We start from the raw sequence: 24,914 nt of genomic DNA on the forward strand, positions 1-24,914 counted from the left end.
CAGTCTATGGCCAGCTAGGGTCTCAGCCTGCATACCAGATGGAGCTGGTAAACAGCTGCCCTGGACACAGAATTGACCTGCTCCTCCATGCACAGCTGTGAGTCCAGAATGACTCCCAGGCTGCACACCTGGTCCTTCAGGACATGGTAACCCAATTCAGGACCAAGGAGTCTTCCACACCTGCCCGTATTCTGTCCCTCCCAAAACAGTACTTCTGTCTTGTCAGGATTCAACCTCAATGTGTTAGCCACCATCCAACCTCCAACCACCTCCAGACACTCACACAGGACCTTCACCGCCTTCAATGGTTCTGATTTGAAAGAGAGGTAGAGCTGGGTATCATCTGCATACTGATGAACACCCAGCCCAAACCCCCTGATGATCTCTCCCCGCAGCTCCATGTAGATGTTGAAAAGCAGGGGGGAGAGGACACAACCCTGAGGCACCCCACAAGTGAGAGCTCAGGGGTCTGAACACTCATCCCCCCCCCCCCACTTTCCGAACATGGGCCAGTAGGAAGGAGCAGAACCACTGTATAACAGTGCCCCGGCTCCCAGCCCCTGAGATGGTCCAGACATATATTATGGTTGATGGTGTCAAAAGCCACTGAGACATCCAGGAGAACTAGGAAACAGCTCTCACCTTTGTCCCTAGCCTGCCGGAGATCATAGACCTGTGTGACCAAAGCCGTTTCAGTCCCAAGATGAGGCCTGAATCCTGACTGGAAGGGATCCAAATGGTCTGCTTCTTCCAGGCATGCCTGGAGTTGTTCAGCAGCCACTCTCTCAATCACCTTGCCCAAGAATGGAAGATTTCAGACTGGATGATAGTTGGCCATATTGGCAGCATCTAAAGATGGTTTTTTAAGAAGCGGTTTCCTAACCGCCTCTTTCAGCAGGTCTGGGAAGGCTCTCTCACAGAGAGAAGCATTCACCACCCCATGAAGTCCATCGCCCAGCCCTTCCCGGCTAGCTTTTATAAGCCAGGATGGGCAAGGATCAAGGAGACAGGTGGTTGGTTTCACTCATCCAAGCCTTTCCATATCCTCAGAGGTAACAAATTGGAATTGATCCCACGCAACTTGACTAGACAGGACTCTAGCACTCTCCCGCCCTGGCCCTGCTCCCATGGTGGAGTCTACCTCTTCTTGAATCTGAGTGACTTTAATCTGCAAAAAACTTTGCAAAATCATTGCAGGAGATCATGTGGCCTGTACTGGGCCCTGATGTAGCAGGTGGTTCTGCTGAATTGCAAACCACATGAAAGAGTTTCCTGCTGCTGTTTTCTGCACATGCAATAGAGGCGGTGAAGAAAGTCCTCTTTGCCATCGCTACCGCCACTTGGTTGGCTCGACATTGAGCTCTAACCCGTGTCCAGTCAGCTTCCGAATGAGCTATCCACCACTGGCGCTCTAGCCATCTCAGCGATTGTTTCATTGCCCTCAGATCTGTGGAAAACCATGCAATCGGAGAGGGCGCTTTGGAGCCAAACAGTCAATAGCCCTGGTTAAGGCCACATTCCAGTGGGCCACCAGGAAATCAGCTGAAAGGCCATCAACATGAGATAAAGCATCCCCTGCCACTCTTTGGAAACCATTTGGATCCATTAAGTGGCGGGGGCAGACCATCCAACAAAATGGCTGGGGCAGGTTCTACGGGAGCGGGGGGTGCACTGGGAGAACCGATCTCAGTGATTAGGGGTAGGAGGAGGAGTTATGATAAGACCAGACTATGTCATTACCGAAGAGGCAGGTTTAGTCGTTGTTTGAGGACTATCCCTGCCTCTGGGTCTGGTCCACAGATCTGAGGGCAGATGTTTTCAACATCTACATTCAGCAGCTGGGAGAGATCATCAGGGGATTTGGCCTGGGTGTTCATCAGTATGCAGCTGACACCTCCTTCTCATGGACGTAAGGTGCCATTTTGGTTTCACTAGCAATAGCACTCATGCTTAGAAATGAAAAACAGAGGGGAAAGGCTTTTGGGTCTGCTTTTATTGCAAGACACAAGCTCATGTAAGCCTTGAAAATGTTGCTTTTTTCCAATCTGGATGCTTTGGAGAAGAAGTCCCCAGCTGGGGATCAAGCGGGATCCAGCAGCTCTCAAAGAGAGGGAGCATCTTCCACTTTTCAAGGGCATCTATCACTCCTCCCGTCTAAAACACAGAAACCAGCAACAAAAAGAAAACAGTTAACTCAGTTTCATAGCAAAGCGACCATGTTTGAGACATGACAACACAAAGCAAGGCATGTTGGACCACAAGAAAGATTTCATGATAATAAACCATTGAGTAGGGATAGGTCTGTTTCAGTTTTTCATTTCCAGAAACTATGAGTTATATAGATTCACCTTTCGATGAGAATTAAATGCAGTCTCTAGCCCATCCATACCCCTGGGGGACTTTTCTTTTTTTTTTAAATAATATTTTATTGAGTTTTACAACAAAAACTTAAAACAACAATAAACAAACAACCTCAGAACAGCAACAGAAAAGAAAAGAAAGGGAAAAAACAGAAAAATAGATACTACAACACACAAACACAAAACAGCAAAATACAACGAAGAAAATAAACATATTAAAAACAATTTTTGTCTCCTTATATTCTTTACATTAACTTATTTCTCCGACTTCCCCAGACCTTCCTTCTCTGTATTCCAAATCAAATATTCTGTCTGCAAATTCTTTTCCTCTATTATATTTTGATTTTCTAACACTCTTAAAGTCTAGTAGATAGTTGCATTTCCTTAAGTCTGACAAAATATTAAATCTTTCTCTGATCACTTTTTTCCCAAATACCCATTCACCCTCAATCCGATGTCATCAAACGTTCGTTATCTTATAATGTTTCTGTAAGTAGTCCTTAAATTTCCTCCAGTCTTCCTTCACCGTCTCTTCACCCTGGTCTCTGATTCTGCCGGTCATTTCTGCCAGTTCCATATAGTCAATAACTTTCATCTGCCATTTCTTCCCGTGTGGGTAGCTGTTGGGTCTTCCAATACTGTGCGATGAGTATCCTTGCTGCTGCTGTAGCATACATGAAAAATGTCCTATCCTTCTTGTGCACCTGTTGGCTAACCATACCCAGGAGAAAGGCCTCTGGTTTCTTCGGGAATGTGTATTTAAAGACTTTTTTCAGCTCGTTATAAATCATCTCCCAGAATGTCTTTATCCTTGGGCATGTCCACCAAAGGTGAAAGAATGTACCTTCAACCTCTTGACATTTCCAACATTTATTGTCAGGTAAGTGATAGATTTTTGCAAGCTTGACTGGTGTCATGTACCACCTGTATATCATTTTCATAATATTCTCTCTTAAGGCATTAGATGCTGTAAATTTCATACCAGTGGTCCATAACCTTTCCCAGTCAGCAAACATTATGTTATGACCCAAGTCTTGGGCCCACTTAACCATCACTGATTTCACTTCCTCATCTTGTGTATTCCATTTCAACAGCAAGTTATACATTCTTGACAGAGTCTTAGTTTTGGGTTCTAACAGTTCTGTTTCCAATTTTGATTTTTCCACCTGGAAGCCAATTTTTCTATCCATTTTGAAAGCCTCCATTATTTGATGATAATGAAGCCAATCTCGAACCTTACTTTTTAATTTATCATAACTCTGTAATTTCACTTTATCACCATCTTGCTCTAAAATCTCCCAATATTTTGGCCAATTGGCCTCCATATTGAGTTTTTTTAGTGCTTTTGCTTCCATTGGAGACAACCACCTTGGAGTCTTATTTTCAAGCAAATCTTTATACCTCATCCAAACTTTAAACAATGCATTTCTGACAATGTGGATTTTAAACATTTTATGCACTTTGACCTTGTCATACCATAAATATGCATGCCAACCAAAAACATTATTAAATCCTTCTAAGTCCAACATGTCAGTGTTTTCAAGAAGTAGCCATTCTTTTAGCCAGCAAAAAGCTGCTGCTTCATAGTAAAGTTTCAGATCTGGCAGGGCAAAGCCCCCTCTTTCCTTAACATCAGTTAATATTTTAAATTTTATCCTTGGCTTTTTGCCCTGCCAGACAAATCTAGATATATCCTTTTGCCACTTCCTGAAACAGTCAGTTTTGTCTATAATCTGCAACGTCTGAAATAGAAACAACATTCTTGGCAATACATTCATCTTTATCACAGCAATGCGACCCATTAGCGAGAGTTTCAAATTAGACCATGTTTCTAGATCTTTCTTTACCTCCGACCAACATTTATCGTAATTATCTTTATATAAGTTCCCATTTTTAGCAGACATGGTAATTCCCAAGTATTTCACTTTTTTCACTACTGTCAATCCTGTCTCATTCTGAAACCTTTCTTTCTCAATTTCTGTTAAATTCTTTGTCAAAACCTTAGTTTTAACTTTGTTTAATTTGAACCCTGCCAATCGACCAAACTCTTGAATCAATTCTAAGACTCTTTTTACACTGGATTCTGGCTCCTGCAATGTCAAAACTAAATCATCTGCAAATGCGCTTAATTTATATTGTTTAGATCCGACCTGTATCCCTCTAACCAATTGGTCCTTTCTAATCATATTCAGCAACACCTCCAGGACTGATATAAAAAGTAAAGGGGAAATTGGGCAACCTTGTCGTGTACCTTTCTCTATTCTGAACTCCTCAGTTATTACATTATTTACAATTAGTTTAGCTTTTTGTTCAGAATAGATTGCACTTATACCATTTTCAAATTCTTGGCCTACCCCCATACCTTGGAGATTCTTCTTCAAAAAGCTCCAAGAAATATTGTCGAAGGCCTTCTCCGCATCCACAAATATCAGAACTGCTTTTGTATTTATTTTTTCCTCCAAAAATTCCAATATATCTATTATATTCCTCACATTGTCAGATAGATGTCTTCCTGGGAGAAAACCTGCTTGATCTTTATGAATCTCCTCTATTAATACTTTCTTAAATCTTCTAGCCAAAATATCTGCAAAGATTTTGTAATCCACATTCAGTAGCGATATTGGGCGGTAGTTTTTAAGTTGATGTTTTTCAGTCTCTGTCTTCAGTATAAGCGTGACAAAAGCTTCTTTCCACGTTTCTGGTGCTTTTTTCCCCTGAAGTATTTCATTACAAACATCTTTCAACGGCTGAATTAACCAGTCCTTCAATACTTTGTAGTATTTGGCAGTCAGTCCATCCGGTCCTGGAGACTTGCCTAGTTGCATATTCTGAATGGCACTCTGAATTTCTTGATCTGTTATCCTATCGCTCAGTTTCAATCTGCTTTCTTGAGATATTTTCGATAGCCCGTTCTCTTTCAAAAATTCCTCTATATCTGCTTCATTCTGGGGTTGCTGAAAGTAAAACTGTTTAAAATATTTTTGAAAGGCAGTCCTTATTTCCACTGGGTTCTGTATATTTCTTCCTTCCACTTCCAAATTTGTTATCGTGTTCTGTTTTTGTCTCTTCTTTATTTGCCATGCCAATAACTTTCCACATTTGTTTGCTGATTCAAAAGTCCGTTGTCTCATTTGCCTTATTTTCCATTCAATTTCTTGATTTATCATTTGCATGTATTCAACTTGATATAACTTAATTTCTCTTAAAATTTCCTGTGATTTTGGTTTTACTCTTAGTCTCTTTTCTCCCTCATTGATTTTCTCTAAGATCTTTTCTCTTTTTTCCTTTTGTAATCTCTTCTTAAACGTATTCTGTTGAATCAGAAACCCCCTCATAACAGCTTTACTTGCGTCCCATACAGTTCTTTTCTCCACCGTAGTGTTCAAATTTATCTCAAAATAGTCCTTCAGAGTTTTCTGGGCCTTCTTAGTTATTTCCTCGTCTCTAAACAGAGTGTCATTCATCCTCCATCTAAAGGAGCCAGTTGGTATTAAGTTCATTACCATCTTAACAGCATTATGGTCGGAACAAGTCTTTGGACAGATTACCGCTTTTTTTGTCTTCGGTGCCAGTCCTCTCGTAATCCATATCTGGTCGATTCTTGTCCAGGTCATTTTGGCTTCAGAGAAGAAAGTACCCTCTTTTCCTAAAGGGTTTTTAGTTCTCCAAATGTCCACCAAATCCAGGTTATCAGTCAATTCAAAAAAGGTTTTTGGTAGTCTCCCATCTTTGGTGACAACCTGTCGTTGTGCCTTGTCCATATTTGTCGAAACTACTCCATTCATGTCACCCATCAACATCACATTGTACTCCAAATAATCCATCAATGTCTCATGCAACTTCTTGAAAAACTCGGATTTTCCATCATTAGGTGCATACACACCTACTATCAGATATTTTTGTCCATGATATTGGATTTCAATTGCCAAATATCTCCCTTGTTCATCTTTGAACATAAACTTTGGTGAGAGGCTCTCTTTAGCATATATTACAACCCCTCTTTTTTTAACTTTGTCAGATGAGATAAATTCTTGGCCCAGTCTTTTATTAATTAAAATTTTCCTATGGAGCCTTGTCACATGTGTTTCTTGTAAGCAAATTAAGTCCAATTGTTCCTTTTTTAAGATATGAAAGATCGATTTCCTCCTTCGAATCGAGTTAAGACCATTGCAGTTCCAACTTAAAATTTGCAGAGACATGGTGAATTTATTCTATTATGTTCCTCCAGTTGCTCCCAACGTCTTATCCTTATCTGTCGAGTCCGGTGGTGTCTTTTTCTTCCGAGTCCTCTTTGGTTTTGCTCCTGTCACACCTTCACTCCCTTCCTCTGATGATTCCGATGGGTCTGTTACTTTTAAAATTCCCTTCTGTAGGTCCTCCTCGTAGGTTTCTAGGAATATGTTCTTGTCCTCCACTGATTTTATCTTTATCTTTCTTCCCTTGATACTGAAAGAAATTCCTTCCGGGAATTCCCACCTGAAGATGATATTGTTTTTTCTTAGTTGAGTAACCAGGTCCTTGTAGTTTGACCTAAGGTCCAAAAGAAATTTTGGAATATCTTTAAAGATCTCAACTTTGGATTGATTAATTACCAAGGGTTTTTGAAAATGTAGTCCAAGAACCTTGTCTCTTTCTTCTTTGGTTCGAAACGTAACCAAACAGTCTCTAATTTTGATCCTTTTACTTGTTCTTCCCAATCGAAAGGCACTCAAGATCTTAAATTCCTCTTTCTCGGGTTCCAAGTTCCAAAATTTCTCAAATTCTTGTGTAAGAAGGTCCCGCAGGCTTCCTTCCTCAATTTCTGGTATATTTCTAATTCTCAGATTCGTTTGTCTCTCTTTCAGGTCCAGCATAGAAAATCTTGCTCTATATTCCTCTAGTTGCTTATTCATCGGTGGTAATTTCTCCTCTGTGGCAACTGCAACTTCCCTTGCCTCCTCAGCAATTCTTCTTGTCTCGGCCGATGCTTCCAATAATTCCTTAATTGAAGCTGTATTTTGCTTTATATTTGCAGAATTTTGTTCTATTTTTTGGAAGGCCTCTGTTACTCCTTTATTTGTTTCTGCGACCTGGCTTTTTAATTCCGTAACTTGTCTTTTAGTGTCTGCCAGTTCTTCTGTCAGTTTGTCTAAGGATCCCTGTACCCTTGCAAATCCTGCCGTGATAAGGTCTTCTGTCCCAGACATTGCTTTAACTTTAGGTGTAACAGAGGCACTTCCTGTAGGTTCTGGGAAGGATCCCCTCCTTCCCGTGTGAAAAGATTTGCCAGATCTTGTTGTTTTGTCTTGAAATTGCTGTACTTTCCCTCTTTCCTCTGCCATAAGCCGACTGTTTCAAGGTTACTCTGCAGCTGTAACTTGTTATCAACTCCAAAGTAAACAGTGGAAATTTTTCTCAGTTATTTTGTAGCTCTGTAACAATTCCAGTAGCCACCAGGGGGACCTAGCAGATGTTGCAGCTGAAGGGATAATATGTCTCCCACTCTCCTTTCACAGCAAACTTGTATCAGTAATGTTCCCTCTCAATATCCACAACTCACAACTCCACATCCATTTCTCCAGTCCTTGTAAAAAATCCCTTTAAGCACTTCCACAGTCCATATAGCTTAACTTTCAGATTTGACAGGTCAGGACCAGGAGTCCAGGCAGTGAACTTTATACTCAACTTCTTTCAATGCAGGCAATAAAAAAAGTTTTTTTTAAACTCCCCCCCTCTTTCCCTGCTTCCCGAGGGGGGGGGGATTTCTCTCCAAAGACTTCAGATTTCAACCCTTTCAAACTTTATTTTTGTAGGGTTTTTAGTCCTCACGTCTTTGCTTTCCAATATTTACAGGCGGAAGGCTGACTTCCTGTTTAAACCTTTCCGCTTCGGTATCATATTACGTTGTTAATTTAAGTCCAATTTAAATCCAATTACTTCTCAATTCTTGCTTAATTTCGTCAGATCCTTTAAAGTATTTGTATTTTTCCTACTCACGGATCCTTCTTTTTAGTCCCAATTGCACAGGAAAAAGTTGAGCGCTGCTCCGATCACAGCTGCGCGACGTCACTCCGAAAAGAAGCGATTGACTCTCAGCACCGCTTCAACCCCCGCCACGCTCCGGAGCTCTTACTGAGCCCCGGAGACGTTTTGGGAGAGCGCTGTTGGTGCCCGCCGAGTCCCACGGACGTAGACCTCCTCCGTCCACGTTTCCAAGGGTCCCCCGCGTCGCCGTGGCGGTAGAACCCTGTTTTTTTCGGAGCTTCCCCCTCCGGTGCTCAGCAGGGGGCCGCCATGATCGATGGCGCTCAACCCGGAAGTCCCCTGGGGGACTTTTCTATGTACAATTAAATATGTCACGAAATAGTGAGGGAGCTTCCAAGGTCTCCAATATTCTCCTGCAGACTGGATGTTATGCACGGCAGGGATTTGTTGCCTTTGTGGCCCTGAGGAAGAGTTCTGGGGAAAGTCCAGTTGCAGACAACTCTGGGGTTGTGCGCTCATACCACTTTACAGGCTGAGGGAGCCGGCGTTTGTCCGCAGACATCTTCTGGGTCATGTGGCCAGCATAACTAAGTTGCTTCTGGTGAACCAGAGCAGGACACAAAAAATGCTGTTTACCTTCCCACCAGAGTGGTACCTATTTATCTACTTTCACTTTGATGTGCTGTCAAATTGCTAGGTGGGCAGGAGCTGCAACCAAGTAATGGGAGCCGTCGTGGGGATTCAAACCGCCAAACTTCTGATCAGCAAGCCCAAGAGGCTCAGTAGATTAAATCAGAGGGCCACCCGCATCCCTTTTTCTTTATATTACTGTGCCATAATGAAGTCAACATGTGAACATCAAAGCACAGCCGTCCTCTCAAAGGCAGCTCTCCCTCCAAGTAACATGTTTTTAAAATGTACCTGAAAAAGTGTAATTTCATGACAATAACATGAAAATATAGGTTATAATAGGGGAAATTGCATAGCAGTTTGGGGCATAATGGGGGAAATTCAGCAACACAGTGCATATGTCCCCTAATAGATGCACCTTTGTAGGCAATTTTGTCTGATATATACATTTTTATGCAAAGAATTCCCACTAAAGAGATTACCACTAAAGAAATGTCTCTAGAAAGAAAAGTGAGCTTCCTTTGCAAGGCCACAGAACAGCAACTGTACTCCTCTGTACCCCATAATAGGCTGGCAGGTGTCCCTCTGTCTTCTTCCTCTCCATCCCTTACCTGGGGAAGCCAGGAACAGCAAAGAGAGAACTGCGAAGCACAGGTGAAGGATCTTCATGGCTCAGGTTGAATTGTGGTGGCAAAGCCCAGTGCCGGCTTTTAAGCCAAATGGAGCCCCAAAGCTTGCCAAGAGAGGGCAGGTAGGGAGAAGCAGATTTCATAATTGTAATTTCTTTGAGACGTTGTGACTTAGGCTGACGTGGAAGAGAACGTTGCCAAAATCACGTGCCTCTGGAACGGCATTCCTGCATTCGGTCAGTCATCGCAGTTTCCACAGAAGTAAGATCGAAAACATTCAGATCTTCTGTATTCATGTTTCAGAGGGAGATAGCTTAAATCAAATGAAAGGTTTGTGAAGATGATGCAATGCCCCACATAGGCAGTGCTAGGGGGCTGTATCCCTCAGGTAAATAACTCACCCCTCACCTGTCCCCATAGCATTGCTGGAGCCTTGCAATTACCTGAAGGAAGGGGACTTTTTGCATGCTCACCTCCCACAATGATTATTCTTAATCTGGCCAAATTTAGATTCACAAAATGTTTAGGGGTATGCGCACGGCTGCATCCCCCCCAGAAATAGCACAGGTAGTAGTAATAGCTTCAAACAGGTCTTCCAAAAAAAACACGAGAGATTCAAGTCCATCCTTTTTCTCAAACACCTTTTTCTAACTAGACTCAATGGAACTTACAAAAATATTTTCAAACAGGAGGGGCTCTGCTTCTCTGCTTCCTCCACCTGCCATGCTCCACCCTGCACCCCATCATAACTGGCCAACCTGTCCTTTCCTTTCTCTTTCCACCCTTGAAGATAACTAAGCCCCCTTTCTCCTTCCCACCCTGTTTCTGAAGCTGCTTCACTCTTCTGTCCTGCGCTCCATGGAGTCGCTGTTATTTGTGGCTAAAGATCAGGGGTGATGGGATCTCCAGATCAGAAACATCCAAAGGCCAATGAGTTAACCTTCTCTGCTTTGAGGTTTCATTTGAGCTTTGATGCTCAGGCCTGGTGCTTTCATGCACAAGGTGCTTGGAACTGAATGTGGAACACTTTGCAAGGAATATATGGAACCTTATCCTCAGCTAACGGACGCGGGTGGCGCTGTGGTCTAAACCACTGAGCCTTGGGCTTGCCAATCAAAAAGTTGGCAATTCAAATCCCCGCTACAGGGTGAGCACCCATTGTTCGGTCCCAGCTCCTGGCAACCTAGCAGTTCAGAAGAATGTCAAAGTGCAAGTAGATAAATAGGTACCGCTCCGGCTTAAAGGTAAACGGCGTTTCTGTGTGCTGCTCTGATGTCACCAGAAGCGGCTTAGTCATGCTGGCCACATGAACCAGAAAAACTGTTTGCGGACCAACATCAGCTCCCTCGGCCAGTAAAGCGAGATGATCGCCGCAACCCCAGAGTCATCCGTGACTGGACTTAACTGTCAGGGTCCCTTGACCTTTTAATTCTCCGCTATTCAAACAAGATGGAGGGGAGAAGATCACACTGAGCAAAAGCCCAGCAGCTATTGAAGTTTTAGGATGGACAGTTATGGTGATCCCTTTCCCCTGAGATAAACAATTGATGAAACTGCATATTAATCTAAACAATCAAATACCATGTGATTGAAGAATTTGATCAAGAGGAACTGGCAAAACCTCCCAGAGCAAAGCAATCAAAGACAGGGCTGATCCCAGAGCCGGACAAGCCTTGAGGCAGGTGAGGACGCTGCTTCAGGTGGCAGAAGCCCCCAACCAGGCACAATGCCCATGGGTGCCCCTCCTGCCCTGCTGCTTCTGCCAGTGGAGGAGAAGCACCAGCATCATCAGCACTGATTTTGGACAAGATCACGGCCATTTGGGGCAATACGGGATGTGCCGCCCTAGGCTGATTCTGCCATAGGTGTCTTTTGCAATGGACAAAGTATGAAAACAACTGGCTGCGCAACCAATTAAGCTTGCAATCAAAGGACGATGTATTCAGGGACCACTTAAGTAATTGATGCCTTGTGTAACTAATGGAACAGGTAGCTAGTACTCACTGCTGTATGAAAATGACATTCTGTGTAATAAAAAGGTTGCATTAGAGATACTTTGTACTACCAGTGGTTGTTTAATTAATGAAAAACCTAATTAAGACAACTGTAAATCTTGCAGGCTGTATAATCAACCTACATAATGACTATAATGAGTTTTGTTTTGGTTAATTCTGTTTCTGAAGGAATAGAATGGCTCTAAGACATGGAAGAAGGGAAGAGGGAGGGAGGAAAGATGAGTTTGTATCGATGCAGTTTTTACATAATGGAGGATATAATAAAGTTTATATAATAAACTCAAATGGATTTTGCAGCGGACAAATGCTATATTTAAACTGCCTGGCGGGCTCTGGTCCATGGGGTCACGAAGAGTCGAACACGACTAAACGACTAAACAACAACAACAAACTGGAATCAGATAAATGACTATCAACTTGTAAAGAAACCTGTTGTTCATGTTAGCAGGCATCATAAAAGTATTCCAAGTTTTACGTAATGAAACTATTTTCTCAGTTCACTGGCTCCCTTTGGCTAAATCCGAGAAAGGATGTTCATTTAGGGTGGTAGCCTAAAGCTTCTCAGATCAGAGGCTCCTCAAAATGATTGATCCAAAAAATGCTACAAATAGGGGCAGGGTGTGGGAAGGAGAAATGATACTTTCCTCTGGACACTTGTTTGATTCTCATTTACTAAGCTGACGTTCCCTTCTGCAACAATTATACAGTGGTGGACAGCTCCCAATGTCAGTGAAGACAGCAGGACAAACGAACGGGGGGGAGATATAATCAGTTTGTCCTGTGTAAATGGAGCACAAATACCATGGTCCACAAGTGAAAGGAAAGTTCATTCAGAAGAGCATGAAACGGAGGCACAACTTCATAGGCCCCCCTAAAATAAATCTTGTCTGCACCCATGCTTCCCATAATTGTAATTTCTTTGGGACGTTGTGACTTAGGGTGACATGGAGGAGAATGTTGCCAAAATCACATGCTTGTGGGCAGATATTGCTGAAATCTGGTAGTCATAGCAGTTTCCACAGAAGTAAGATCCCAACTACAGATCGCAAACATTCAGATCTGCTGCATTAATGTTTCACAAGGAGATAGCTTGGATAAAACGAAATGTTTATGAGGAGTATGCAATGCCCTGCATAGTCAATGCCAGGGGGATGTATCCCTCAGGTAAAAAACTCACCCCTCACCTGTTTCCATCACATTACTGGACCCTTGTGGTTACCTGAAGGAAGAGCACCTTTCACAATAATAATTGGCCAACCTGTCCTTTCCCTTCTCCTTTCTATCGCAGAGGATGACTAAGCCATTTTTAAATTTTTTATTTGTTTGTTTGTTTGTTTATTATACCGCTTTATAACTGGATGTATACTCAGGTTTGGGAATTTGTTTAATTCTGCCTCTGCCCTTGAGATTTCGGCATTTTGATAATTGTCCTTGCCAGTTATCAGTATTGGGAGGCTGCCCCCAGCAGGTCCTGCAGTCTGTCATGATTTATAACTTAACCGGCAATGAATGTTGACTTGGGACAATCTGTCAGGATGCTGTCAGCAGCTCCTTGTTGTTTCCCCAGGAATCCATAGAAACAAGGAATCCTTTTTTATTTCAGACTTTACAGAGAGAGGGTATAGGACCCAGCCTCTTAGATAATGATGTTGTCCCCAGTGAATCTCTACCTCACGTTTCTCCCACTTCCTAGTTTGTCATCATCAACATCATCTCCTCTACGGATACCGCTAAGTGCCCTCTGTCTTTGAAGTCTTTGCTCTCCTACTTTTAAGTCCCGCCGGGTTCTGGGAGATGGAGCGTCTGGAATGTTTTGTAATGACAACGTGTCAGCCAGCTTGAAATAATATTGTATTTGTTATGTACTGAAGTTCTCACCCTGGGCCAGCAGGGGATACTGTAGCTAGTTATGCAAATGAAGGATCGAAAGTGACGTTCTGTGATTGGATAGTTTTAGAAAGTTGCTACAGTTACGTTGTTCTGGAGCTCTATATAAGCAGGCTGACTGAGCTCTTCAGCTCAGTTCTGTTCTGGCCTCTGAATAATCAAGAGCTGTTTGAAGATTCGCTGTGTTGTCTGATATGTTCGCCCATAACTTAACACTGGCGACGAGGATGGGATCGATGGACACCAGAGCACAGCCAGATGCGGCCACCCTCTGAACTGAGCTGAATCACTGAGCTGAATCACTGAGCGAAATCACTGAACAGAACCAATTCAGAGCTGACTTTTCTGGCAAGAACACTGTGTTCCATCCATCGCCCTTCACGCCGGCATCGGAATCATGGCTTCACTTGTGCCTCTAGCACAGTTTGTGCCAACCTCTGAATCATGGGACTCCTACCTCACTCGGTTCGACTGCTACCTCCAAGCCAACGAGCTGACAGAAGTATCAAAGGAATGGAAGCGGGGCCTATTCCTCAGCCTCTGTGGGCCTGAGATGTTTGAGACGGCCCGAGCATTTGTTGCGCCTGAAGCAGTACAGGCAACAACATGGGACACGATTCAAGAGAAGCTCCGCAACCACTACACGCCAAAGCTGTCCAGGATTGCTGCCCGCCATGCATTCTACCACCGGAACCAGTCAGAGGGGGAGTCAATTAACAACTACACTGCCGCCCTCCGACAAGCTGCAATGCATTGAGAGTTCCAAGACTTAGACGATGCCCTGATGGATTAAAATTGTCTGTGGGGTCTGGGACATCTGTCTGCAACAGTGTCTCCTCACCAAGCCAGACCTCACCCTACAGGAAGCCATTGAGGAGGCCGTGGCCTCGGAAGCTGCCAAACGCCCAGGAGATCCACAAGGCCAGCAGCCCGTGTCTTGCTAGGAAGCCAGTTCCAGTGCATCATGAAGAGGCCAGCAGTGATGAGGCATCCTCCAGTGAAGACCATGACGTGCACCAGACAAAGCGAGAGTGCAGGACGTTCCAAAAGAAGTCCAAGGGCCAATCGGAATGTGCCGGCTGCGGACGCAACCATTCCCGTGCCAAGTGTCGATTCAGAGATGCCATCTGTCGGAAGTGTTCCAGAAGGGGCCACATTGCCGATAGGCTCCATCTGACACCCCCACTTCACCGACTCGCAAGTCCAAGTCTTCACTCCAGTCCGCCAAGGGAAGCTGTTTCGCTCTCACCAACTGCCCCTGCCCGTCTGGAACCACGATTATCCAAACTGACTCGCCTACGTGACGCAAGCTGGACGTCACGGTGCTCATTGAAGGAGCTCCATGTGACATGGAGATCGACACCGGGTCTGCCCTGTCCATCGTGTCTTGGAGCACCATCAAAAGACTGGTACCCAGAGTGTTCAAAAGGCAACTCGACTCTCACTGTGTACACCTGAGAGACTACCAGGGAAACGACATTCCCGTGGTAGGCGTTGGCCAGTTCCGGATCGCCTTCAAGGATTTTTTGGGCCTGCTCCGACTGGTGGTGGTCGAAGGGTTTGATGCCCTCGGCCTGGAAGTCACCGGCATCAACTGCATCTCTAACGCAGAGACTGAGGGTCTGGTGAAAGACTTTGCTGAGGTTTTTGATGGCACTTTGGGGCAACATACAGGTACGCCCCTCTCCTTTAGCCTTGATCCACAAGTCGCCCCCATGAAGCTAAAGCTACGCTGGGTTCCCTGTGCTCTCAAGGCTAAGGTGGACGAACAACTGAACAAGCTGGTCACCCAAGGAGTTTTGGAGCCGGTTGACCATGCCAAGTGGGAAACCCCCATCGTCACGCCTGTCAAGCCAGATGGGTTGGTGAGAATCTGCGCTGACTACAAGTGCACGATCAACAAGGCACTTCAGCAGCACGCTTATCTGGTTCTTGTTGTCCAACACCTGCTGCATTCCTTGGGTGAGGGTAAGGTCTTTGCTAAGCTGGACCATGCCCAAGCCTATCAACAACTGCCCGTCGATGCCACTACTGAAGCCCAGACGATCGTCACCCACCAAGAGGCAGTCCGTTGCCGCCGGTTGCAGTTCAGGGTGAGTGTGGCTCCTGGCATCTTCCAAAGCCTTATGGAGCTTCTCCTGCAAGGGCTTCCAAGCATGGTACCATATTTTGATGACATCTGGGTGTCCGCAGACTCACACCAGCAGCTGTTCGAGCGCCACCATGCCGTGCTGACCAGGTTCCAGGAGGCCGGGCTCAAGGTAAAGAGGGAGAAGTGCCAGATCGCTATTCCACAGGTGGAGTTCCTGGACTATCTTATCGACGCCTCCGGCCTTCACCCGACCACATGCAAGATCCGCGCTATCCAGCAGGCCCCCACCCCAAAGAATAAGATGGAGTTGCAGGCATTCCTGGGACTGCTGAACTTTTATAACATGTTCCTGCCCCACAAAGCCACGGTGGCTGAGCCTCTTCACCGACTCCTCAGTACAAAGACACCTTGGTCCTGGGGTCATTGGGAGATGGCGGCCTTCAACGTGGTCAAGGCTCTCCTTTCATCGGACAGTGTGCTGGTACAGTACAGTGAAGCCAGGCCACTGGTCCTTGCCTGCATCGCCTCACCTTTTGGCATCGGCACTGTCCTTAGTCACCGTTTTCCAGACGGAAGAGAAGCACCGCTCGCCTACTTTTCCAGGACGCTATCTCTGACTGAATGGAATTACAGCCAGCTCGACAAGGAGGCACTGGCACTTGTGGCTGGAGTGAAGAGGTTCCATGAATACCTCTACGGCAGGAGTTTTGACCTCATCACTGACAACAAGCCACTCCTGGGCCTCCTCGCCGGTAATTGTCCAACTCTCGCCGTGCATGCTGCGATGGACTGTTTTCCTGGCTACCTACCACTACCAGCTCACCCATCGCCCGGGGAAATCGATGGGCCATGCTGACGCCCTCAGCCGTTGCACTCTTCCAGCGTTTGTGGAAGACCTGGCTCCTGCTTCATTGCTGCTCCTGATTGAGGATCTTCCAGCAGCGCCTGTATCGGCTGCCTCTGTGGCCTCCGCATCTGCCCAGGATCACACCATCAGCCATGTGCTCAACTGGGTGTGGAGGGCGTGGCCACAAGGGCCTTTTGCATTGGAGTTCCAGCCGTTCGCAACCAGACAACATGAACTCTCAGTTCATCGCGGCTGTCTGCTGTGGGGAGACTGTGTCGTGATTCCCCAAAGACTCCGTCAACGTGTCCTGGAGGCTCTGCACGTTGGCCACCTGGGAACTGTCAAAATAAAGGCAGTGGCTCGGTGTTACGTCTGGAGGCCTAACAGGGATGATGCCATCACTGCTTGGGTTTCCGCCTGTCAAGCGTGCCAAGAATCAAGGCCTGCGCCACCGGCAGCTAAGGGACACACCTGGGAGATGCCAAGACATCCTGGTCGAGGGTGCACATCGATCTGGCCGGCCCCTTTCACAGCCGGACCTTTATGGTAGTGGTGGGCGCCTATTCCAAATGACTGGAGGTGGCCCTGATGCCCTCCACCACTACCGAGGCAGTTATCATGGTGCTGCAAGGGCTCTTTGCGACGCATGGGTGTCCTGATGTCCTTGTCTCTGACAATGGACCACAGTTCACGTCAGGCACTTTTGAGCGGTATCTTTTGGGACTGGGCATCCGCCATGCCCTAACGGCACCATTTCATCTATCCAGCAACGGGCAAGCAGAGAGAATGGTGCGCTCGGCAAAAGAGTGGGTCGCCGAATACTTGTTCATACAACACATCAAGCCTCATGCGGCCACAGGGTGGAGTCCTGCTGAACTGCTTATGGGCCGCTGCCTCAGGTCTCCGCTCACCCGGCTGCACCCGGAGTTCGCTGTGGCCAAACCCCTAGGCAGTGCCAACGCGCCACGGTCATTTGTTCCAGGAAACCAGGTCTTTGCCCGGAACTTTGTGGGGAACATTCCTTGGGTGCCAGCCACAGTAGTGGGAGTCACTGGACCTCGTTCGTACCAGGTGGCACTCGAAGACCGACGCTCGTGGCGCCGGCACATAGACCAGCTTAGGCGCAGGGTTGAGGACTTGGACACTACGGTGGTGCCCCCAACTGCGCTCGTGGCTCCGGAACAGACACTTACAGATGGTGAGGCTCCACCTACACCTCTCTCGCAAACTGCCAGCGCGGAGCCGAACCAAGCCGCTTCAGAGGGTCTGCCAGACTTACCACAGACTCAGACCACTGCCATGCCTGACATTCTGCCAACTCCACTTGCGGAGGTTCCACCCACAGCAGCGGATCCAGGGGACTTGGTTTCAATGCCACCTAGGGTCGCACCACAGCCTCAGCAAGAATTGGGTGGCCCCCCGGACTTGGCTACCAGTCCCCGGCTGTCTGGCAGAGTTTCCAAGCACCCAACTTATTTAAAGGACTATGTTGTTGGACATGTATCACTGTTGGTCTAAGTATGGGAAATGTAACCGATATGCTTTTGTGCCTAATTGAACCATTACGTGTAGTGCTGTATATAAGGAAACCATTACGATTGTAACTAACGCCTTATCCTGGTGGGGAGGGGTGTTATGTACTGAAGTTCTCACCCTGGGCCAGCAGGGGGATACTGTAGATAGTTATGCAAATGAAGCATCAAAAGTGATGTTCAGTGATTGTATAGTTTGTATGCAAATGAAGGATCGAAAGTGACATTCAGTGATTGGATAGTTTTAGAAAGTTGCTACAGTTACGTTGTTCTGGCAGTTACGTTGTTCTGGAGCTCTATATAAGTAGGCTAACTGAGCTCTTCAGCTCAGTTCTGTTCTGGCCTATGAATAAACAAGAGCTGTTTGAAGAATCGCTGTGTCGTCTGATATGTTCGCCCACAACTTAACAGTATTCTCCTGTAAATTATTTGCATTTTGTATTTGACTATGTGTGTGGGGGTTTTTTTGGGGGGGGGTATTGAGTTGCTTTTTATTTTTATTAGGTATTTTGTGGTATTATATCTTAATTTTATTCTGTGAACTGCCCTGAGACCCCCAGTTATAAAGCGGTGTATTAAATAAGTAAGTAAGTAAGTGACGAGGGTGGCGCTGTAAGGGACGCGGGTGGCGCTGTGGGTTAAACCATAGAGCCTAGGACTTGCTGATCAGAAGGTCAGCGGTTCCAATCCCCGTGACAGGGTGAGCTCCCTTTGCTTGGTCCCTGCTCCTGCCAACCTAGCAGTTTGAAAGCACATCAAAGTACAAGTAGATAAATAGGTACTGCTCTGGCGGGAAGGTAAACGGTGTTTCTGTGTGCTGCTCTGGTTCGCCAGAAGTGGCTTAGTTATGCTGGCCACATGACCAGGAAGCTGTATGCCGGCTCCCTTGGCCAATAAAGCGAAATGAGCGCTGCCACCCCAGTGTTGGCCACGACTGGACCTAATGGTCATGGGTCACTTTACCGTAAGTAAGTAAGTAAGTAAGTAAGTAAGTAAGTAAATGGCTTAGTCATCCTCTACGGTGGAAAGGAGAAGGGAACGGACAGGCTGGCCAATTATTATTGTGAAAGGTGCCCTCCGTTCAGGTAACCACAAGAGTCCAGCAATGTGATGGGAACAGGTGAGGGGTGAGTTATTTATCTGAGTGATACATCCCCCTGGCACTGCCTATCCTCCTCATAAACTTTTTGTTTCATCCAAGCTATCTCCTTGTGAAACATGAATGCATCCGATCTGAATGTTTGTGATCTGTAATTGGGATCTAACCTCTGTGGAAACTGCTATGACTACCAGATTTCAGCAATATCTTCCCACAAGCATGTGATTTTGGCAACATTCTCTTCTATGTCAGCCTAAGTCAAAACGTTCCAAAGAAATTAAAATGATGGGAAGCATGGGTGCAGCCAAGATTTATTTTAGGGGGGCCTATGAAGTTGTGCCTCCGTTCCTTCCTCTTCTGAATGAACTTTCCTTTCACTTGTGCACCATGGCATTTGTTCCCCCTCTACACAGGATATAGCCTGTCACAAACTGATTATATCCGCCTCCCGTTCGTTTGTCCTGCTGTCTTCACTGACATTGGGAGCTGTCCACCACTGTATACCATATTTTTCGCCCTATAGGACGCACTTTTTCCCCTCCAAAAATGAAGGGGAAATGTGTATGCATCCTATGGGGCGAATGCAGGCTTCAGGAAGCTCTCTGCAAGCCGTGGGAGGGCTGCGCGAAGTCGCACAGCTCTCCCACGGCTTGTGGGGAGCTGCCTGCACCCCGAAGCCTGGGGACGCGCTGAGCTCAGCGCCCCCCAGGCTTCGAGCTTCCCGCAGCTCTTCGGCGCTGGGCTCCCACGGCTTGCGGAGAGCTGCCTGTTCTGGGGGTTGGGGTCGGGGGAAGCTCGGGTTTCCCCCGCCCCAGCCCCGGGCCTGGGGGGGAAATAAAATTTTTCCCCTTTATTTCCCCCCAAAAAAACTAGGTGTGCCTTATGGGCCGATGCGTCCTATGGGGCGAAAAATACAGTAATTGTTGCAGAAGGAAACTTCTGCTTGGCGAATGAGAATCAAACAAGAGTGCAGAGGAAAGTATCATTTCTCCTCCCCACACCCTGCCCCTCTTGTAGCATTTTTTGGATCAATCATTTTGAGGAGCCTCTGATCTGAGTAGCTTTAGGCTACCACCCTAAATGGGCATCCCTTCTCGGATTTAGGCAAAGGGAGCCAGTGAACTGAGAAAATAGTTTTTCATTAATTAAACAACCACTGGCAGTACAACGTATCTCTAATGCAACCTTTTTATTACACAGAATGTCATTTTCATACAGCAGTGAGTACCAGCTACCTGTTCCATTAGTTACACAAGGCATCAATTACTTAAGTGGTCCCTGAATACATCGCCCTTTGATTGCAAGATTAATTGGTTGCACAGCCAGTTGTTTTCATAATTTGTCCATTGCAAAAGACACCTATGGCAGAATCAGCCTAGGGCGGCACTTCCCGTATTGCCCCAAATGGCAGCGATCTTGTCCAAAATCAGTGCTGATGATGCAGGTGCTTCTCCTCCACTGGCAGAAGCAGCAGGGCAGGAGGGGCACCCATGGGCATTGTGCCTGGTTGGGGGCTTCTGCCACCTGAAGCAGCATCCTCACCTGCCTCAAGGCTTGTCCGGCTCCGGGATCAGCCCTGTCTTTGATTGCTTTGCTTTGGGAGGTTTTGCCATTTCTTCTTGATCGAATTCTTCAATCACATGGTATTTGATTGTTTAGATTAATATGCAGTTTCATCAATTGTTTATCTCAGGGGAAAGGGGTCACCATAACTCTCCATCCTAAAACTTCAGTAGCTACTGGGCTTTTGCTCAGTGTGATCTTCTCCCCTCCATCTTGTTTGAATAGCGGAGAATTAAAAGGTAAAGGTAAAGGGACCCTGACAGTTCAGTCCAGTCGCGGACGACTCTGGGGTTGCGGCGATCATCTCGCTTTACTGGCCGAGGGAGCTGATGTTGGTCCGCAGACAGTTTTTCTGGTTCATGTGGCCAGCATGACTAAGCCGCTTCTGGCGACATCAGAGCAGCACACAGAAACGCCGTTTACCTTTAAGCCGGAGCGGTACCTATTTATCTACTTGCACTTTGACGTTCTTCTGAACTGCTAGGTTGCCAGGAGCTGGGACCGAACAATGGGTGCTCACCCTGTAGCGGGGATTTGAATTGCCAACTTTTTGATTGGCAAGCCCAAGGCTCAGTGGTTTAGACCACAGCGCCACCCACGTCCGTTAGCTGAGGATAAGGTTCCATATATTCCTTGCAATGTGTTCCACATTCAGTTCCAAGCACCTTGCTCATGAAAGCACCAGGCCTGAGCATCAAAGCTCAAATGAAACCTCAAAGCAGAGAAGATTAACTCATTGGCCTTTGGATGTTTCTGATCTGGAGATCCCATCACCCCTGATCTTTAGCCACAAATAACAGCCACTCCATGGAGCGCAGGACAGAAGAGTGAATTGGCTTCAGAAACAGGGGTGGGAAGGGGGAAAGGGGGCTTAGTCATATTCTAGGGTGGAAAGGAGAAAGGAAAGGACAGGTTGGCCAGTTATGATGGGGTGCAGAGTGGAACATGGCAGGTGGAGCGAGCAGAGAAGCAGAGCCCCTCCCGTTTGAAAATATTTTTGTAAGTTCCATTGAGTCTAGTTAGAAAAAGGTGTTTGAGAAAAAGGATGATGATGATGATTGCAAGAATGAGAAAAAGGACAAGAGAGCATGTGAAGATTGCCCTTACCTTCAAGTAAGCAAAGAGTCCATCATTTCACCTTTGAAATCTCCTTGCCCTGCATGTCCCACTCAACCTCTTCAATCAATGGACTTGAATCTCTTTTTTCTGGAAGAACTGTTTGAAGCTATTACTACTACCAGTGCTATTTCCAGGGGGGATGCAGGGGTCCGCATACCCCTAAACATTTTGTGAATCGAGGTTTGGCCATATTGAGGAGCAGTATTTCAACATGAGTAGGAAAATGAGAGTAACCCTAAACATTTTTTAGGGGGGGGGGAGCACAGGCTACTACTAAGAATAATTATTGTGGGAGGCGAGCATGTGAAAAGTGCCCTTCCTTCAGGTAACTGCAAGGGTCCAGCAATGCGATGGGGACAGGTGAGGGGTGAGTCATTTACCTGAGGGATACATCCCCCTGGCACTGCCTATGTGGGGCATTGCATCCTCCTCATAAATGTTTCAGGAGTGCTTTTCCAGAGGCACGTGATTTTGGCAACGTTCTCGTCCACGTCAGCCTAGGTCACAACGTCCCAAAGAAATTACAATTATGAAATCTTCTTCTCCCTACCTGCCCTCTCTTGGCAAGCTTTGGGGCTCCATTAGCTTAAAAGCCAGCATTGGGCTTTGCCACCACAATTCAACCTGAGCCATGAAGATCCTTCACCTGTGCTTGGCTGTTCTCTCTTTGCTGCTCCTGGCTTTCCCAGGTAAGGGATGGAGAGGAAGAAGACAGAGGGACACCTGCCAGCCTATTATGGGGTGGAAGAGGGAGAGGAGTACAGTGGCTGTTCTGTGGCCTTGCAAAGGAAGCTCACTTTTCTTTCTAGAGACGTTTGTTTAGTGGTAATCTCTTTAGTGGGAATTCTTTGCATAAAAAATGTATATATGCGACAAAATTGCCTACCAAAGTGTGTCTACTAGGGAAAATATGCACTGTGTTGCTGAATTTCCCCCATTATGCCCATAACTGCTATGCAATTTCCCCTATTATAACCTATATTTTCATCCTATTGTCATGAACTTACACTTTTTCTGGTACATTTTTTAAACACATTACTTGGAGGGAGAGCTGCCTTTGAGAGGACAGCTGTGCTTTGATGTTCACATGTTGACTTCATTATGGCACAGGAATATAAGGAAAAGGGGACGCGGGTGGCCCTGTGGTTTAAACCACTGAGCCTCCTGGGCTTGCCAATCAGAAGGTTGGCGGTTTGAATCCCCACGGTGGGGTGAGCTCCCATTGTTCGGTCGCAGATCCTGCCAACCTAGCAATTCGAAAGGACATCGAAGTCAAGTAGATAAATAGGTACCGCTCTGGTGGGAAGGTAAACAGCTTAGTCATGCTGGCCACATGACCCGGAAGCTGTCTCTGGTCAAACACCGGCTCCCTCAGCCTGTAAAGTGGGATGAGCACACATCCCCAGTTGTCTGCAACTGGACTTAACTGTCAAAACAGTCCTTTACCTTTTTTTAATATAAGGAAAATGGCTTTGCATGTAAAACTGGTAAGGAAAAACAAAAGGAACCTCTTCTTCTCTCAGTTTGGTTAGATTTTATGGAATTCTATGCAAATTTATGGAATATGTTTTACAAAATAAAAATTTGATTTGTCTCTTCCACAGGTCTGCCAATAAATTTGGGGTATATGGTTTCTAATTAGTGGGAAATGTTTCTTGATGTAATATAGAGCCTTTTATTCTGGGTAGTCCTTGGGGCTCTGATGGCTTCAGTTACACACTTTAGTTTCTCTATAATGTATAAGCCATGTGTGCCTCACTTCTTGCTGTCGTGTTTCGTGGACTGACACCTTCCACTCATGAGCAAATATCTGGATAAGCACATTTACCTTTTCTTCCTGTGAATATAGCAAGGGTGGTAAACACCAGTGGCCAGTGGCAGGGGTGGAGGTGGGGGGTAGGAGTTGGGATGCCACAGCACCCAGAGAGTCACAGAGCCACTCCTGTTCAAAGGGCTGTGGAGTGGTTCCTCTCTTTCATCCTATTGTGATTTAACTTCCTTCTCCCCATTTATGTTTGTTTCTCTCCTTGCACAGGATCTGCACAGGACCAGGAACCTAAGAATTCTAGGCAGTGCTATCATGCCAATGGTATTTGCTTCCCTTTAGGTTGTCCCGGTACTCTTGAAAGGATTGGAAGTTGTAGTCCTAGACATGCCTGTTGCAGAAGGTAATTTCAGCTGACCAAATGAGAATTACACCTCCTACCCCTCTCCCATTACCCTCTGGATCGATCATTTTAAGTACCCAATGCAGAGTCCCCTAAACTGATCATCCTTTGCCTGCAAGCTCAATTGCTCCATTGCAAAAATAGAAATAAAAATACCTATGCCAGAATCAGCCAAGGGTGGCACATCCCATTTTGCCGCTTGATGCAAAATGCTAATTGCTGCTTGGCCATTCTGCCGGCACGGCTCCTAAGCCCATCTACCTGCTCCTCCTGCCATGGCCTGATATGCCACTAACACACACCATACCCTGTTAACTGCAGGCACAGATGTGGAACTACCATTGTTGCCCATTTTAAGCAAGATGGTGCCGAGTTCTTTGCCCACAGGCAGAACCAGCGGGGCAGGAGGAGCACCAATGGGTTTGTTGTCTGAGGGGCTTCTGCCACCAGAAGCAGGGTCCTCACCTGCCTCATGGCTGGTCCAGCTGTCTTTGGCCCCTTTGCCCTGTGAGCTTATGCCAGTTCGCCTTTGACAAATCCCTAAACCACACCGTATGGGCACATTTAATTTGTTGTGCAGCTTCATCCATTGTTTATCTCAGTGCCTAAGGGATGTCCATTCTGCAGCTTTAACAGATGCTGGGCACTTACTCTGTGTGGTGTCCTGCCCTCCACCATTTAAGATTACCTCAGTTTCACATCCCATACATTCCAGGCAAATCTCCCACTTTCAATTCCAAGCAGATTCATTATTATTTTATCTTTTAAAGAAAGAACCTGAGGCAGTAGACTTTTGTCTTGGGACCTGGCAGAGAAATTAGCAACTGGACTGACTGAACCCCAGGGTGCCAGTTCTCACGTGTTTCCAAAACATTGTCACAAAATTGTGAGCCAGCTTCCTGTTAACCCAGAACTCTTACTCAGGGCCACATAGAAAACAAATCCCTGCCATGCATAACATCCAGTCTGCAGGAGAATATTGGAGACCTTGAAAGCTCCCTCACTATTC

General features: G+C 46.1%; 1 protein-coding gene across 1 annotated transcript in view; it reads right to left on the reverse strand.

The window, feature by feature from the left end:
• Positions 1–2,079: 2,079 nt before the first annotated feature.
• LOC310673973 (gallinacin-5-like) overlaps positions 2,080–24,914 on the reverse strand; it is an 84,777-nt gene continuing 61,942 nt past the window's right edge. Inside the window, exon 4 of the mRNA XM_083432840.1 lies at positions 2,080–2,154. Within this exon, the coding sequence (XP_083288966.1) occupies positions 2,142–2,154 (13 nt within the window). The 3' untranslated portion in view covers positions 2,080–2,141. The remainder of the gene's footprint in view (positions 2,155–24,914) is intronic.

Source organism: Podarcis tiliguerta (genome assembly GCF_965153285.1).
Source record: "Podarcis tiliguerta genome assembly, chromosome: 3".
In the NCBI taxonomy this organism is placed as follows: domain Eukaryota; kingdom Metazoa; phylum Chordata; class Lepidosauria; order Squamata; family Lacertidae; genus Podarcis; species Podarcis tiliguerta.